Genomic DNA, 15776 nt, shown 5'->3' with positions numbered 1-15776 from the left:
AATATACAGATTTTAATTAATGAAATATATAGGGGTATAGTTTAACTATAATGCATTTATTAAAAATTGATTCTATGGAATATTTTTTATATTTTCAAAGAGTATTTGATAAAAGGGGGAAATACTTATGATTCACTGATTCATGAGTTGAGGTAAACCAGGTACTACATGATATACAGTAAAAAGAAATGTACTTTGTGCCGAGAGGGAAATTATATATATATTTTTTTCTTTGAGGGTGATAGTTTATTCTGTGCTTCTCATGGTGTCAGAAAAGGAGGGGATAAAACTGGAGAGAGGGTCTATTTTGGAGGTGTAGGGGCTCCAGTGAGCTTCCTTCCAGAGGCCAACAGGGCCTTAAGGTGGCGCTTAGGCTGTTGCCCTGGAAGTCCTGCAGGGTAAAGGTGGCCTTCAGGTGACACAGGTTAGCAAAGGCTCCAGGTGGACATAGGTGGGGTGGGATGCTTCCTTCAGCCAGAAACAGTAGCACTGTCTCATTTTGATAATGTAGTGTTTACATTTGGATGATGTTATCTCTTTTCCTTGTTATAGATTGCATTTTTTCAGAGTAATTCTGTTTTGCTGATTTAGAGTAGTATTAATGTAAAAATTCAACTTTAGGAAAAGAGGATGCCTGTGTTTAAGAAACAGATTTGGTACATTCTTATGTTTGCACCTGGATTTTCATACAATTAAGTGAAATTATTACCAAGTATGTGGGGTCTATATTTATAAATACAATGATGATGATTTTCATTGCATAAATTAACTAGTTAATTCAACAAAGAACCTGGTCAATTTCCTTAAATAGAATCAGATTATCTGATATTATATCATTTGATTAATTAAAAGCATTCTAACTACTGTTCTGTTTCTCCAAATTTATCTTTAGATAAATGCCTAATTAGTGTAACGTAGATATTTAGAGAGAAAAATTATTTTGATGACTTAAAAAAAACTACAGGGGCTTCCCTGGTGGTCCAGTGGTTAAGATGCTGAGCTTCCACTGCAGGGGGTGCAGGTTTGATCCCTGGTCAGGGAACTAAGATCCCACATGCCATGCAGTGAGGCCAATTAAAAACAAAAACAAAACAAAACAAACAAAAACAAACAAAACTACAAAAAATGCTATTTCCTTATAATTTTGATGGTTTATTTTTGAGTATTTGAAAGACATATTAATTTTATTTACTCATTCAAAAAATATTTAGAGTTCCTACTTTGTGTCATGCATACATTTATACAGGTTATTAATCACTATGCTTAATATAGTAACTTATTTGCCCTCTTTTGAAAATACCACTTTCTGTGGTCACAAGCTCTCCAAATGGGGGAAAATGTATGCTTCATTTAGAAATAAAATAATTAAGTTATTAAGCATTAAGTGTTTCCTTTCCCCTTTTAAGTTAGCAATTTTGAACTCAGATAATTTCAGACTATTTTATGGTGGTGATACTTTTGATTTGAATTTTGAATTGAAGTTTATTCAATCTGAAAAACCTTCTCCAAGAGTGTCCAGAAAGAATCCTGTGCATGCATATCTACTTACCCCATCCATTTAGTCTGTGGCTAATTATAAGCAGTTTAATACCTCTAAATTAACATAACAGCTGTTTGCCTGAGCTGATTGCTGTATATCTGGTGACTAATGAGTAGGTTAAGTTCAATTTAGCCTACCGCTGGGATCTAATCTATCTACAAGTGGTGTTAGATCTAATCAAAAACAGTCTCTCTAGGGCCATGAAAATTTGACTAAAACTTTTACCAAATTTTCCAGGCCGTTTTATATTCCAAAAACAAAGTCCTTACTTGTTGGTGCAGGACACATTTAAGGCCTCTAACTCCTATCTCCTGAACGGGTGTAGTCTTCTAAACAGATGGCAGTGACAACAAAAGACGACCCCATCCCCATTCTTGGATACAGACATTTACAATAGTTTCAATTTTAAATAAAGTATTTTGAAAAACACAGCCTCGTGTTTGTGCTTTAAACAGATTGTAGCCTTTTATGCCCTCTCACAGAGAATTTCTTGTGCTGCCGGGGAGCACTGCCAAGAATCTTACAGAGGTGGCACCTAGTCAGATTTAAGAGATTATCCAAAGGTGACAAGAAGACATTTGAGATATACTTGATTACTCAACATTTCTACCTATGAGTCTATGTGTACCAATGAGAATAAGGCTCACCACGATACTGATAACAATATAAATGTATTATTACCAAATGAAGCAAATAAAATAATACCAAAGTATAATATTAGGGATTACAGAAATTTATATATGTCAGCTATCTCATTCTGAATAAAGCTTTCCAACCAAACTAGGAAAGATAGTGCTGTGTCATCTCCTCATAGTGAACCTAGGATTTCCATGTCTATAAAATTAATGTTCTATTTTTTTTCATTGAAGTATAGTTGATCTACTGAAACATTCTATTTTTGAAGACAAAGGTTCCAACTGTAATTTAATGCTGAATACATTTATAAGTCACGCTAAGTGCTACTAGACCACACTTACAACTAAAATCATTTCACACTTACTGGATGAAATAGCTACTTCTCTAATATACTTGATTCCTGGCTCCAAACACAAAATGCTAAACTGTGGTTTTTAAAACTTTATAAATTATTTCTATGGTGCCATAAAAAGGTCATCAGAGTATGGTCTAGTGGTTTATGTTTGAAAGTCAGAAGTCTTGAAGTATATTCTTTGCTATGTAAATGATTGGTTTTTTTTTTTTACCTTCTAGGAAATCAGTGAAATAACCAATAGTCAAATATAATTAGCTTTGAATATAGCCTGATGATACCACACTGAAGCTTTTAAATTAGGGAATCTGTTTCAGCACACCTTCAATATTTTTCATTCTAGGACACCACACTTTGAAAGTTCAGGAAAGGAAATGTAAGATTAAACAAAAATTACAAGTAGAAAATATCTACTGTTATCTGAGCACAAGAATAAGCTCTAGAAAACACAGAGATACCTGGGAAATTCATCACTTTTTCAGTTTTAGCATGCCCTTCATGTACTGTCTCTACATCAAGGTATCCTGCACTATTATATTGTTGCTTTTTGGAAACTAAACCTCTTTGTGTATGTTCTTACATGCCTGGCTTAACCTCTAGACTACTCAAAATGACTATCTCCTATCAAAATTTAGGTGTCATGTGGCTAATTTACTGAAATTTGTTTTGGGCCTAGAAATATATTTTCCTCATCATGCTCTTTATCTTAGTCACCATTTTCCCATTTAAGAACGTTTGACACTTTTCTAATCTATACTTGCCCTTAGATGCCACATAAAATAAGCAAATCCATCCTATAGATCCATTCTTCTCTTATTTTCTTTAACATAGCTCCTCTTCCTAACCACACCCACTGCCCTTGTCTCTATATTTACATACATAAGTTCATAGATCCAATTCCCTACCTGCTCTCCTTGCCTAGGGCTTCTCTTCTTAACTAGTTTATTTTTAATGACAGTCAAAATTCTACTTTCATTTACTGTTTATAGATGACCTTTGCATATCTTTGTGTTATTTTATCATCTACTGTGTTTAGTACGTTTAATATTTCTCTTATGCCTACATTTTTGGCTACTGTTAAATTATAAGAATTATAATCAATGGCAAAACAATGAATTAAAGATTGTAACACTAATAAAGTTACAAAAGCATCAACACCAAGAAAGAACCATATAAGCAAATGAGAGAAGAAACAAAGAACTAAATAGCATGTGATTAAGTCAAATTTATATATCTTGAAATAAAAATAAGAAAATATAGTTTAATATGTTATAAATCACAGAGTAAGTAGAACAATTTAAAGAAAATTTCATAGACCTTAGGGTAAAAAATAAAATTGTTGAATATTACATTAAAATTTACATTATGGAACAGAAGCAGAATAGAAGTAAAAACAAAAAGGTTAAAAAGAACAAAAAGTTAGTGATGGTACAAATAGGATATTTCTTAGAATTCAAATATCTAGCACACTAGGTAAAGATAAGTTTGCCTTATTTATTTCCCTAAAATAACTAGACATTAATTATTCACTATTTGATCTTGCCTCCAACCTCAAAGGCTCTTTGGAAAGAAATGCTCCTGTATAGACAACCACTGATGCTAATTAAATATATAAATTCAGTATACCTGATGCACTAAAAACATGGTGATCTAACAACCAGATGTTGCTTTTAGAATATAACCTTTTAGAGTAGATTTTATGCTTATAAAAATATAGTGTTAAAAGGTACATAATAGAATTACTATTGATATAGAAACTTCATATTACTTCATTAATTTAAAAGAAAGTGTTAGAATATTTGACCATTTTAATAAACTAGATGGCATTACTATCATTAGACTATTTTCTGAATTTCTAAAGTTGATTTGATCTCTTCCTTGCATCAAAGTCTTATATTAATCACAATTTTGGTCATATTTTGGGATCTGAGCAAATTTGAAATTCTAAGAGATGCAATAAGTGTGACTAACTTGATACTTGTCTTTGGTAAACTTTAATGCTAACTCCATATTCCTCTCCTGTGAGCTAATGCTCAGAATAATGATGGAGGCACTGTAACAAATGTCTTTAGAGATAAAATAATTTAATATATTTTTTTGACATTGGGAGTTTAATTTATCAGAATATTAAATTTATGTAACAAAACATTGCAACCAATCCCCTGACAGTTTAGCATAAAAGAGTGAGCTGCCCTTTTATAATCAGTTGAAAATGCATGCCTAGAAAAGGACAGTCACAGATAATTTTTTAAATCACGCATCATGAAGACCAAATGCTGTTATCTGTGACTCCTACAGGCCAGTGGTTCTCAGAGCCTTGATCTCTGATCACCTGCTTTAAAATCACTTATAAGTGATGAGTGGAGGATGCCAACTATTAAGATACTCTGGTTCCACACAGATTTCCTGAAGCAGGGGTGAAAGCCAGAAATAGACTTATTTATGATATAATTCTGACATCCACTAAAGTCTGAGAAACAAAGGTTGTAAGAGACAGTTCAGTGTCATTAAAAAAAAAACAAACACTGAAAATGCTCTTTCAAAAAAAGGGTTTGTCTACCCTTTAATATTCATTCTTGAATAACAGAAGAGAGAGTGAAAGGATAACTGTGCCTACAAGTAGAACTTAGAGTAATCCAATTGCATTGTTTCAAATAATCTGCCCAAAACAGAATTATAGTGTTGGTGTTTAGTCATTAGAGATTTAATTTACCATGTAAACAAGTTAAATGATTTTTTGATTACAAGATCAGAGAAATAAATGATAGTGTATTTGCATCCAAATAATAATCCTTGCAACATTTAATTTCCCATACTATTGGATATTATATCTTAAAAATAAAAATAAACAAAATAAAATTATCATTCTAGTTCACTGCTATTTATTCAATCATTTAGAGGGGGTCAACAGAAGAAAGAAGCAGAGCACTAAAAGGGCACCAGCATAAAATTATTGGAAAAAATTCCTATTCTTGAGGTACTTAAAGTAAGATGAGTTTAGATTTATTTATGTTTTACAATGGCAGTTTATTTCTTTCCTGATTTAATAAAGTAAAATGCCAATTAGTTCTAACAAAAACAGTAAGTAAAAAAAATTATGAAAAGCCCACAAAAAATTGAAATATATGGAAATGTATACAGCCTGTTTTAGCTATTCAAAATAACAAGTATGTGTGGATTAATTCACTTTACTCAAACTCTTTAGTTCAGTTAGTGTAGCCACCATCGAAAAGGAAGTGGTAAGCAATTTTTAACTAGATCTAGGGAAAAAATTGAGTAAATTAATCATAGAGAGGGTGACAGACAGGTATATTATGTGAAGATTTTAATGAGTTCAGAAGAGAAAACAAGACTTTTATTCTAAAGAAGAGCAAGAGCAGGGTGGTTAAGCACCCAAGAATGACGGTTTAAATTATTGTGTATACTGTACTTTTATACAGTATATAGTTACATACATATCGCCAGTATCAAAGCTCCAAATCCTTATTGCTATCATCATCATTTTTTACATGTTAAATAGGTTCCGGTTACCAATTCCAATGGGGGAAGGGGTAGGTGGGTGTTTCCTCCACACAATCAAGCAATTCTATCCAGACCAACTGGGTGCCCTACAATTCAACTCAATTCTGAAGTTTATCTACATGCAGATTCCACAGGTTAAGGGTTTAGTCCTACAAGACTGCAGCCTCCCCTTCAACTTTAGACGCCAGTCCCCAGTGTTGTCCCCTGAGCTTCTGACTAACCAGCTCAAAATGGAGTTTCCAATGCCCCCCTCTACCTCAGGATGCCGATCCCAAACCAGGTCATTACCTGTATTTCTGAGCAACCTGCTGCAGATCAGAGGTTCCCACGACTCCGTCCTTGGGTTCCATTAATTTGCTGGAGCAGCTCACAGAACTCGGAAAACCCTTTAATCACTAGATTAGTGATTTATTATTAAAGGATATAACTCAGGAATGGCCAGATGGAAGAGGTGCATAGCACAAGGTGTGGGGAAAGGGCGTGGAGTTTCCATGCTCTCTCCCAGCGTGCCTCTCTCCCCAGATCTCTGCGTGTTCACCAACTCAGAAGCCTGCCCGAACCACTTACTTCTGAGCTTTATGGAGGCCTCCCTCATTAGAGAGGCATCAAGTGATTAAATCATCGGCCACTGGCAAACAATTCAACCTCCAGCACGTCTCACCTGCCAGAACGCCAGGTGTGGGAGCGGAGGATCGGATTGAAAGTTTCAAACCTCTAATCACAGAAGTGGTTTTACTGGCAACCAGCCCTCGGTCATTAGCTGCTGGCAAAAATTTACTCATTAATTTAACAAAAGACACCCTTTCATTCTCATCACTTAGGAGATTCTAAGGGATTTAGGAGCTCTGTGCCAGAAACTGGGAAGAAGACCAAATATATATTTCTTATTATAAGTCACAATATCACACATGTTAAAATGGAAGTGACATTTTATGCCACTCATCTTTCCATCACTCTCAGTGTTAATCACCATACTCTCAGATACCAAACTCAGAAATATGTAATCGTTTATAATTATTTAATTCTCTTTGTTTCTCACAGTATATCTATTATGTTTATAGTGCATATATTATGTCTTATTTTAGAAATTGCTGTTTATACTTCTATTCACTCTAATTAGCTCTCTTAGCCCAGGAACAAAATTTCCTATGATACTTAATAGATTGATTTAATATGAACATATAGGTGTTCAAAGGTCACCTAATCTCTACTCTATCTCAATCTCCTAAAAGATTTAGAAGCACATAATTCTAACAAATATTATGTTTAACAGATAAATGTAGGTTCTATTCGTACATTTTGTATCTTATTATTACGTCTGTTTGTTAGCTATTACCCTAATCGCATCACAGAAGACTTTCACGCATCCTTATAGCTGAATCCAAATCTGCCATTCCTTCGTTCTTTCTGTATAAAGCTGTTGTTGCAATATATTTATATAGCAAACATATATGATTTGTTTTTGTATATTCAAAGCACTACACTGACCATTGTAAGAGATCCAAAACTGAATACGACATAGTAGCTGATCTCAGGAATTTCACGTCTAGAGAGGAATATATACATTTCTATAAATAACACAAGGGGACATGAGGTTGGTGAAATTGGTTTGAGTTGATGTTGGTCTGTACTCTGCTCCCACACAGTTGTCCTAAATTCCTAAGAATATAAATTCCTATGTAAACATATGTGTGCTATCGTCTTAATGTTTGTGTCCCATGTCTACCTCAAATTAATATGTTGAAATTTTAATGCCCAAGATAATAGTATTGGGATGTGGTGGGCCTTTGGGTGATGTTCAGATCATGAGGGTGAGGCCCTCAGGAAGGGGATTAGTACCTGAGAAAATAGGTTACAGAGAGATCCTAGCTCCTTCCACTGCATGAGGACAGAGTGACAAGGAATCAACTGTAAACCAGGAAGAAGACCTTAACCAGAATGCAATCATCCAAGCCACCTAGTCTGTGGTATTCTTGTAGAGCAGCTTGAATGGACTAACACAACTTGTCTACACATTAATTTACCACCTAAATATGAGCATTTGGAAGGCCATTGAGTCATCTATTTCTGTATCCCCTGTGAATAGTAACAGACCCTGGACAAAATAAATGTTGAAAAAATGGTTGCAGAATTGAACAAGTTTAATAAAGGGAGTCAAAGAATTTGAAATCTTCCCTTTGATAAAACAGATGGGAGATTCCCTGTGAACAGTTCCTAAGCCACTTCACTCAAGAATTCAAATAAAAAGAAGTTTCCAATCACATCCAATTAAATTTTCATATATAAATTGTTAAATATGATAAGTTATGAATCTTAATGCACCAATTCTATTTTCTTAACTCAAGCCAGAAAAATAATTTGGATGTACTTTATTGTTTTCTTATTTTAACTTTTGTACATGTCATACTCCCTAAGGATCATAAAATGCTATATTATGCCATATCTTTATAAGTACCTCTGATGCTTCTTTCTTTAACAGGAACAACAACAAAAAGACAGCTTAAAACAACTCTTTCAAGCAGACATCATGAACCACAATCAACCTGCATTTGAGCTACCATAATATAAAGTATTTATTGTTGACTTTTACATGTACTCACAAATGTTATGCTACTGCAGGTTGTGAGGGATTTATGCATATAAATAACAAATTCTTTTGGAAAGCACTATTGATTTATTTCATTTGTGGTCTCTTTTAATTTTTATGCTGGTACTCAGATCATAAGGGCAGCTAGAGAGTTGTTTATGACTTGCTTTAGTAACCCATAGAGAGAAAATATTCTTTGCTGGTGAGTTGATTAGGCGGCATTTGGGAATGCTGGTTTGTGGGAGCAGCCTCTGAGAGTTTGGTAGTATGTTATTAACATACTACCAATATTAACAGAGAGACTGGCATATGTGTTAGTTGATAAGACTCAGGTGGGTGATGGATATTACCCTTAAAACTGGATTCCAATTAGGAGGACAGAAATGAAAGATTAGAATTAGTAAATACCGTAAGAAGAGAAGCCAATGATAGTTTAGGTTGGAAGCAAGTGAAATAGATGTGACAAGTTTACATTTATCAAATGAGCCTAGTGAATTTAAAATAAGTTCATTCAGTTAACAATTACGATAATCAGATATGTGATACCGAAAATATTCTAAGACCAATCATGTCATCAAGAGAGTATAACTTATATATACCAGCAAACAATGTCCCAAAATATATGAAGCTGGCAGAACTGAAGGAAGAGACATTTCTATAACAATATTTGGAGACTTTAATAAGTCACTTTGAATAATGGACAGAACTGACCTTACAGAAACAGAAAGAACTATAGGAGAATACTAGGAACATCAACAAATTAGATGGCCTAGGTGAAACTGACAAATTCTTAGAAACACACAAATTACCTAAACTTACTCAAGAGGAAAAGAAAAGCTAAACAGACCTATAGTGATAAAACGTTGAATCAATAATCCAAAATCTCCCAACAAAGAAACTCCAGCACCAGATAGATGACTTCACTAGTGAATTCTACCAAACACAGGATACCAAAGACAGATAAAAAACATCACAAGGACATAGAACTATACACCAATATCCATTGTGTATAGAGATGTGAAAAACCTTAACGAAAGACTAGCAAAACAAATGCAACAGCATATTAAAAAGATTATACATCAAGACCATGTAGGATTTACCCCAGAAATGCTAAGGTGACTAAAGATAAGAAAATCAATCAATGTAATACAATACATTAACAGAATAAAGATACAAACAACAAGAACAAAACAAGCAAACAAAGAAAACCCCCAAAACCACATGATCACCTCAACTCTGAGAAAAACAAAATCATTTGGAAAAAACACAACACTCTTTCCTCATTAAAAACACCAGAAAACTAGAAACAGGAGGGAACTTCCTAGAAACAGGATAAAAGCCAGTTTTGAAAAATCCACAATCTATGTCATATTCCTCTTGAAAGATTGAAAGCTTTCCTCTAAGGTCAAAAATAACATAACGATGCCATTTCCACCACTGCCATTCAATATTTTACTGGAATTTCTAGCCAGAGCAATTAGACAGGAAAATAAAATTTAAAATATTCTAATAGAAAAGAAGAAATAAGCTACAGTTGTCCCTTGGTATCCTTGGGGCATTGGTTCCAGAACCCCCTCTGGATACCAAAATCCAATCATGCTCAAGCCCCTTACATAAAATAGTGCAGGGTTTGCGTACAACCTTAGCATATCCTCCCATATACTTTAAATTATCTCTAGATCACTTATAATACAATGTAAGTGCTAGTAAAGAGTTGTAAATATAATGTAACTGCTATACAAATAGTTGCCAGCAAATGGCAAATTTAAGTTATGCTCTTGGAACTTGCTAGAATTTTATTTATGTTTAAAGATATTTTTGATTCATGATTGGTTGAATCCAGATTCAGAAACAGTGGATATGGAGGACCAACTGTATCTCTATTCACATGTGGCATGATTCTATATGTAGAAATCCCAAAGAATTCACAAGAAAGTTACTATAGCTAATAAACTAATTCCACCTAGTTGCAAGGTACAAGATTAACACCCAGAAATCAGCTGTTCTTTTAATACCAGCTATGATAATATATCCACAAAGATAATTAAGAAAGCAATTCCATTTACAAGAGCATCTAAGAGAATTAAATACCTAGGAATGAATTTATCCAAGGAAGTGAAAGACTTGTACACTGAAAAGCACAAAACATTGTTGAAAGAAATTAAAGACAGCCCTTGTCCATGGATTGAAAGACTTGATATTGTTACAATGTCAAAACTACCCAAGTCAAAACTAGAACATGATCTACATGTTCAATGCAATCTCTATCAAAATTCCAACTGCTGTTTTGTGGAAATGGAAAAGCCAATCCTCATATTCATTTGCAAGGGGGTCACAACAGGTAAACCATCTTGAAAAAATAGAACAAAGCTGGAGGACTCACACTTCTGGTTTGAAAAGTTAAAAAGCGACAGTAATCAAAACACTGTGGTACTGGCATAAAGACAGACATATAGACCAATGGAGTAGAATATAGAGTCTAGAAATAAATGCATACATCTATGGTCAGTTGATTTTTGACAAGCCTGCCAAGTCCATTCAATGAGAAAAGAATAGTTTTTCAACAAATTGTGTTGGGACAACTGGATTTCCACAACTAAAATTGGAGCTTTACCTCAAATCATATACAAAAATTTACTCAAAATGGATCCATCATCAATACATAAGAGCTAAAAATTATAACACTCTTAGAGAAATACATAGGGGCAAGTCTTTATGACCATTGATTGGTTAATGAATTCTTAGATATGACACCAAAAGCACAAACACAAAAGAAAAAAATACATAAATGGACTTCATAAAAATTAAACATTTTTGTTCATCAAATGATAATACCAAGAAAGTGAAAAGACAACCTACTGAATGGGAGAAAATAGTTCCAAATGATATACCTGAGAAGCGTTTAACATCCAGCATATGTAAAGGATGGTTTCAACTCAATAACAAAAGACAATCCAATTAAAAAATTTGCAAAGGGCTTGAGTTGACATTTCTCCAAAGTAGATAAACAAATAGTCAATAAGCATATGAAAAGAAGCTCAATATCATTAGTGATTAAGGAAATGCAAATCACTACCATAATGAGATAATTTACACCTACTGGGATAATTATTAAAAAACTGAAAATTACAAATGTGGAGAAATTGGAACCATTGCACACTTGCACATTAGTGTAGTGAATGTAAAATGCTGTAGCCACAGTGGAAAACAGTTTGGCAATTCTCAAAAAACTCAACATAAAATTATTACCCACTCCTAGGTATATAGCAAAAAGAATTGAAAACTGAAACTCAAATATATACTTGTGTACCAATGTTCTTTGTAGTATTATGACCAGTGCCCATGAGGTAAAAACACCACAAGTGTCCATCAAAAGATGAGTGAATAAAAAATGTGCTATATATAGGATTAAATATTATTCAACCGTAAAAAGAAATGAAGTTCTGATATATGCTTCAGCATAGATGACCTTAGAAACATTATGATAAGTGGAATAAGACAGACAGAAAAAGACAAACATTGTAAGACCCCACTTAAGTGACATATCTAGCATAGGCAAATTCATAGGCAGAGAAAGTTGATTAGAGTTTACCAGGGGTTGGTGTGAGGGAGAATAGGTATTATTGATTAATGGGTACAGATTTTGTATTTGGGGTGACAGAAACATTTTAAAAATAGGTAGTGGTGATGATTGGACAGCATTGTGGATGTAACTAATGCCAGTGAATTGTACACTCTAAATGGTTAAAATAACAAATTTCATGTTACATATATTTTCCACATAAAAAATCTAGTGTAGAGTTTCCCTGGATATTATACTTGTATACCAAACAAAATAATCATATGCTAGGGACTTTTACTTTGGTTGGACATAGTACATTCTCTGTCACTTGCATTTTTAAATAATTGCATATGCTTTGATACACACACACACACCCATTTCATAAGTAGACCCATGAGATGTCAGATACATATATTTTGGAAATAAATAAATAAATAAATAAAAATGGAGTAAGCTCTTAACACATAGAAATCAGAATATAGGAAGAAATAATCTGAATATATTTTGGACAAAAAACACCAAGAATGTGTCACAAAACATTCCATATATATGAAACAGGATATTATGTATTTTTAACAGACAAAAACTTGTACAAACTAATCTGAGAGTTATTAAATTACAAATAAAATAGGAAATTAAAATTATTTGAGTTTTCTTTCCATGTATAAGTTATTCCTTTCAACCAGTAATCGTATTTTACTACTAATCTTCAATTCTACAGATTATGGATTTCAAAATTCATGATTGTAGATTTTCCAAATTTTAATTATGGTTTTCAGTCAACTTTCATGCTTCACAAGCTGTGTTTATATTGCACTCTAAATACTTTTGATTTTCTTGTGTGTGTGCTTGATATGCTTTATATTATGTGTAAGATGTCACAAATTGAACTGACAAATATTCATACTAACTATGTTATATATTACCAGTTAGTTCACTTCCAAAATTACTGAGGAATGTAGAGTAAGAGAAAAAATGGTAGTGGTTTTCAGTGCACAGCCAAGAACCTTACAGTGAGACTTCTTACCATACATTTCTTCACCCCTTTATAATATGCTCAGCTAAAAGAAACTGTTTCCACTTATTCTAAAAATATTATTTTGTCACATTTTTGCAAAACTTTTACTTGTGAATGATCTTTAATCCTATTTAGTTATGGGTACACAATTGTGTTCTCTTAACCTCATAGTATAAGAAGTAAATATCTATCCATAAAAACAACTGATTATTGCACACTTAAAGGTTCAGAGACTGTGCCTAAGTATTCCTCAACAATATTTGAAAGAAAGAGAAAATATGTACACTATGAGTGTTGTTTGAATTTGTGCATAAATGAAGTTTTAGATTTAGGTATAGGTGATGCAGAGTGAAGACTTGAAGTGATTAAGTACAATTTTAGTTCTAACACACTAAAAATCCTGTTCCTTAGAACACAATAGCATGAATATCATAAAAAGATGAAGGGGTCAGACTATGTTCTTACCATCATCAAGAAAAACAATAATTGGGCCAGATGGGGTGGAGATTGGGGCAAGTGGAAGGTAAGGATAAACAGGAGAATGTCCTTGAAGAAAAGGTTGCAGGTTTTCCCAAGAGAGAACTTAAAAAGTTAAACTCTGCTCTGAACTCTAGGAAAGCCATTTCTGCTCCTGACACTTTATATTTCAGGAGAAAATTTGTGTACGACAGGAACAGATTCACAGAGGCAATGCTCATTGTCCAATTTGTCTCCTTTTTGTCACCATAAACATTTATCCATGCATATATACACTTAACACACATGTAAACAGGATTGCTCTGGGCATTTGAGTCAAGAAACAGAGAATGAAGTCAGTTGCCCAAGGTCACAAACTAACTACATTTCAACTCAAACGTGTTACTTCTGTTTCAACTGTGCATTGTGTGTGTCTGGGAGTAAGAGTGAGTGCGTGTGTGTGTGTGTGTGTGTGTGTGTGTGTGTGTGTGTGTGTACCCACAGGTTTTAATTATGTCTAGTGTAGTTCGGCTCCTGAGCACAGATTCCAAGTGCCATCTAATGGCTGACATTCTGTAACCTCTCTGGACGGTTGGATATTTTTAACAGTCTAAGAGATGTGGAATGGTTAACAGATTAACCTACATTTCTCAAAGGCAGTTTTCTGGATTTTTTAGTTTTAACTAAATTTTTAAAAATTTAACCTACATATTGCTTTTAATGATAGACAACTACCAGAACTGTCAAGGAATAGAAATATAATCTCTCAAGTTTGAGAGAATCTGAATTCAATTGCTAATAGCAATGCTACTAAAATATTTTTAATCGAACTTATTGCTTACACCAAGTACAGTGATACATTTACATGCATTTTCAAATTTTACAGTAATATTAATCCTTTGAGAATATGGAAGAGTAGAGTGGGAATTGGTTAAATTCACTCATCTCTGGGTTTGAACTCAGGCCTGCTAGGTTTGAGTACTACTGCTTAAATATGACTGTATTAACATATATTAGCCATCAAAAATATCTTACTCCTATTCATGCTGGTGCTAAATAAGATGTATGTTCTTCTTTGTTTATTCTGGAATTATATATATTTTTATCTCCAATGGAAAATTGGAGAAATGGGCACTTATAATGAAACATAAGGCCTTAAATTATTAAAACCTCTTTGCCCTTGCTCTCCACTCCAGAAAAACAATGAATCAATTTGGATTAATTACAATATGCCTACCTTGATACTTTCTGAAATTCCACTGGAAGAAGAGATCCCTCATCCCTTTCGGTCCTACACTGAAGCATAAAATTGCCGTAAAGCTGTTTAAATAGTTGTACTGCTCTCCCATAGAAGTGGGTGCACTTCAGTCATGGAAGAACTAGTTCCAATATTATAAAGCAATTTGTGATCCCCTAAGGTTTTTGTACTACATAGATGTAAAATAATATTATTAGCTCCTACAATCATCACTTCACCATTCGCACTTGAAGCAACTGAGGTTTCCACAAATCAGGCAATGTGCAAATTCTGTCATAGTAAAACATTTATTTGTTAAAGTGATATAGATTATTCAAGATTCTACAGTCTTAAATCATGGATGGCAATGTAACATGGATTGATACAGAACTCGATGCCAATGTAGGCTTTTTTCTTTCCTTCTTTAAAAGAAAATACTTGTAGGTCAGAAGAAAAAAAATTTTGGTTTTAAAAGGGGATTAACCATGGTCTGATAGAGCCAGTTCCGCGTCATCAGAGACTTCTGCTTCAGCTCCTGTGGACAATTTCTTCTAGGACACCAGTTCAACCATTAGCCTTTGTGAATTGAAACAGTTTTAAATTTTGTCTGGTAAAAATATCAGTGGCAAGTTTTTTCAGGAGAGAGAGAAGTGGTGCTCTTCAGATTAACTCCGGCCTCTGAAATGAAAGAAAAAAAAAAGAAAAAAAAGAAGAAAGAAAACACACAGCTAATAAGATCACTGGGCTAGCAATCTAGAAGTTACTGAACTGTAAGCACCCAGGCAGGAGCTTATTGCTACAAAATACTAGATATATTTCTGGATACTATTTAGACATGCACATCAGCACTTAAAATGTTCCCTGGT

At 33.7% G+C, this 15776-nt stretch overlaps 1 protein-coding gene across 6 annotated transcripts in view; it reads right to left on the bottom strand.

Annotated features, from left to right (window-relative positions):
* Window positions 1–15199: 15199 nt before the first annotated feature.
* LRFN5 (leucine rich repeat and fibronectin type III domain containing 5) overlaps window positions 15200–15776 on the bottom strand; it is a 256749-nt gene continuing 256172 nt past the window's right edge. For 4 of the 6 annotated variants that reach the window (XM_029238613.1, XM_029238617.1, XM_029238614.1 and 1 more), the window contains one exon: window positions 15200–15588. In XM_029238613.1, the coding sequence (XP_029094446.1) occupies window positions 15571–15588 (18 nt within the window). In that variant the 3' untranslated portion in view covers window positions 15200–15570. The remainder of the gene's footprint in view (window positions 15589–15776) is intronic. The other 2 variants (XM_029238615.1, XM_029238619.1) reach the window with 2 other exon arrangements.

The sequence above is a fragment of the Monodon monoceros genome, unplaced genomic scaffold (genome assembly GCF_005190385.1).
Source record: "Monodon monoceros isolate NGI ecotype Baffin Bay Population unplaced genomic scaffold, NGI_Narwhal_1 Super_Scaffold_21, whole genome shotgun sequence".
NCBI lineage: Eukaryota > Metazoa > Chordata > Mammalia > Artiodactyla > Monodontidae > Monodon > Monodon monoceros.
The sequence above is the reverse complement of the archived record's forward strand: the minus strand, read 5'-3'. Positions and strand labels throughout refer to the sequence as shown.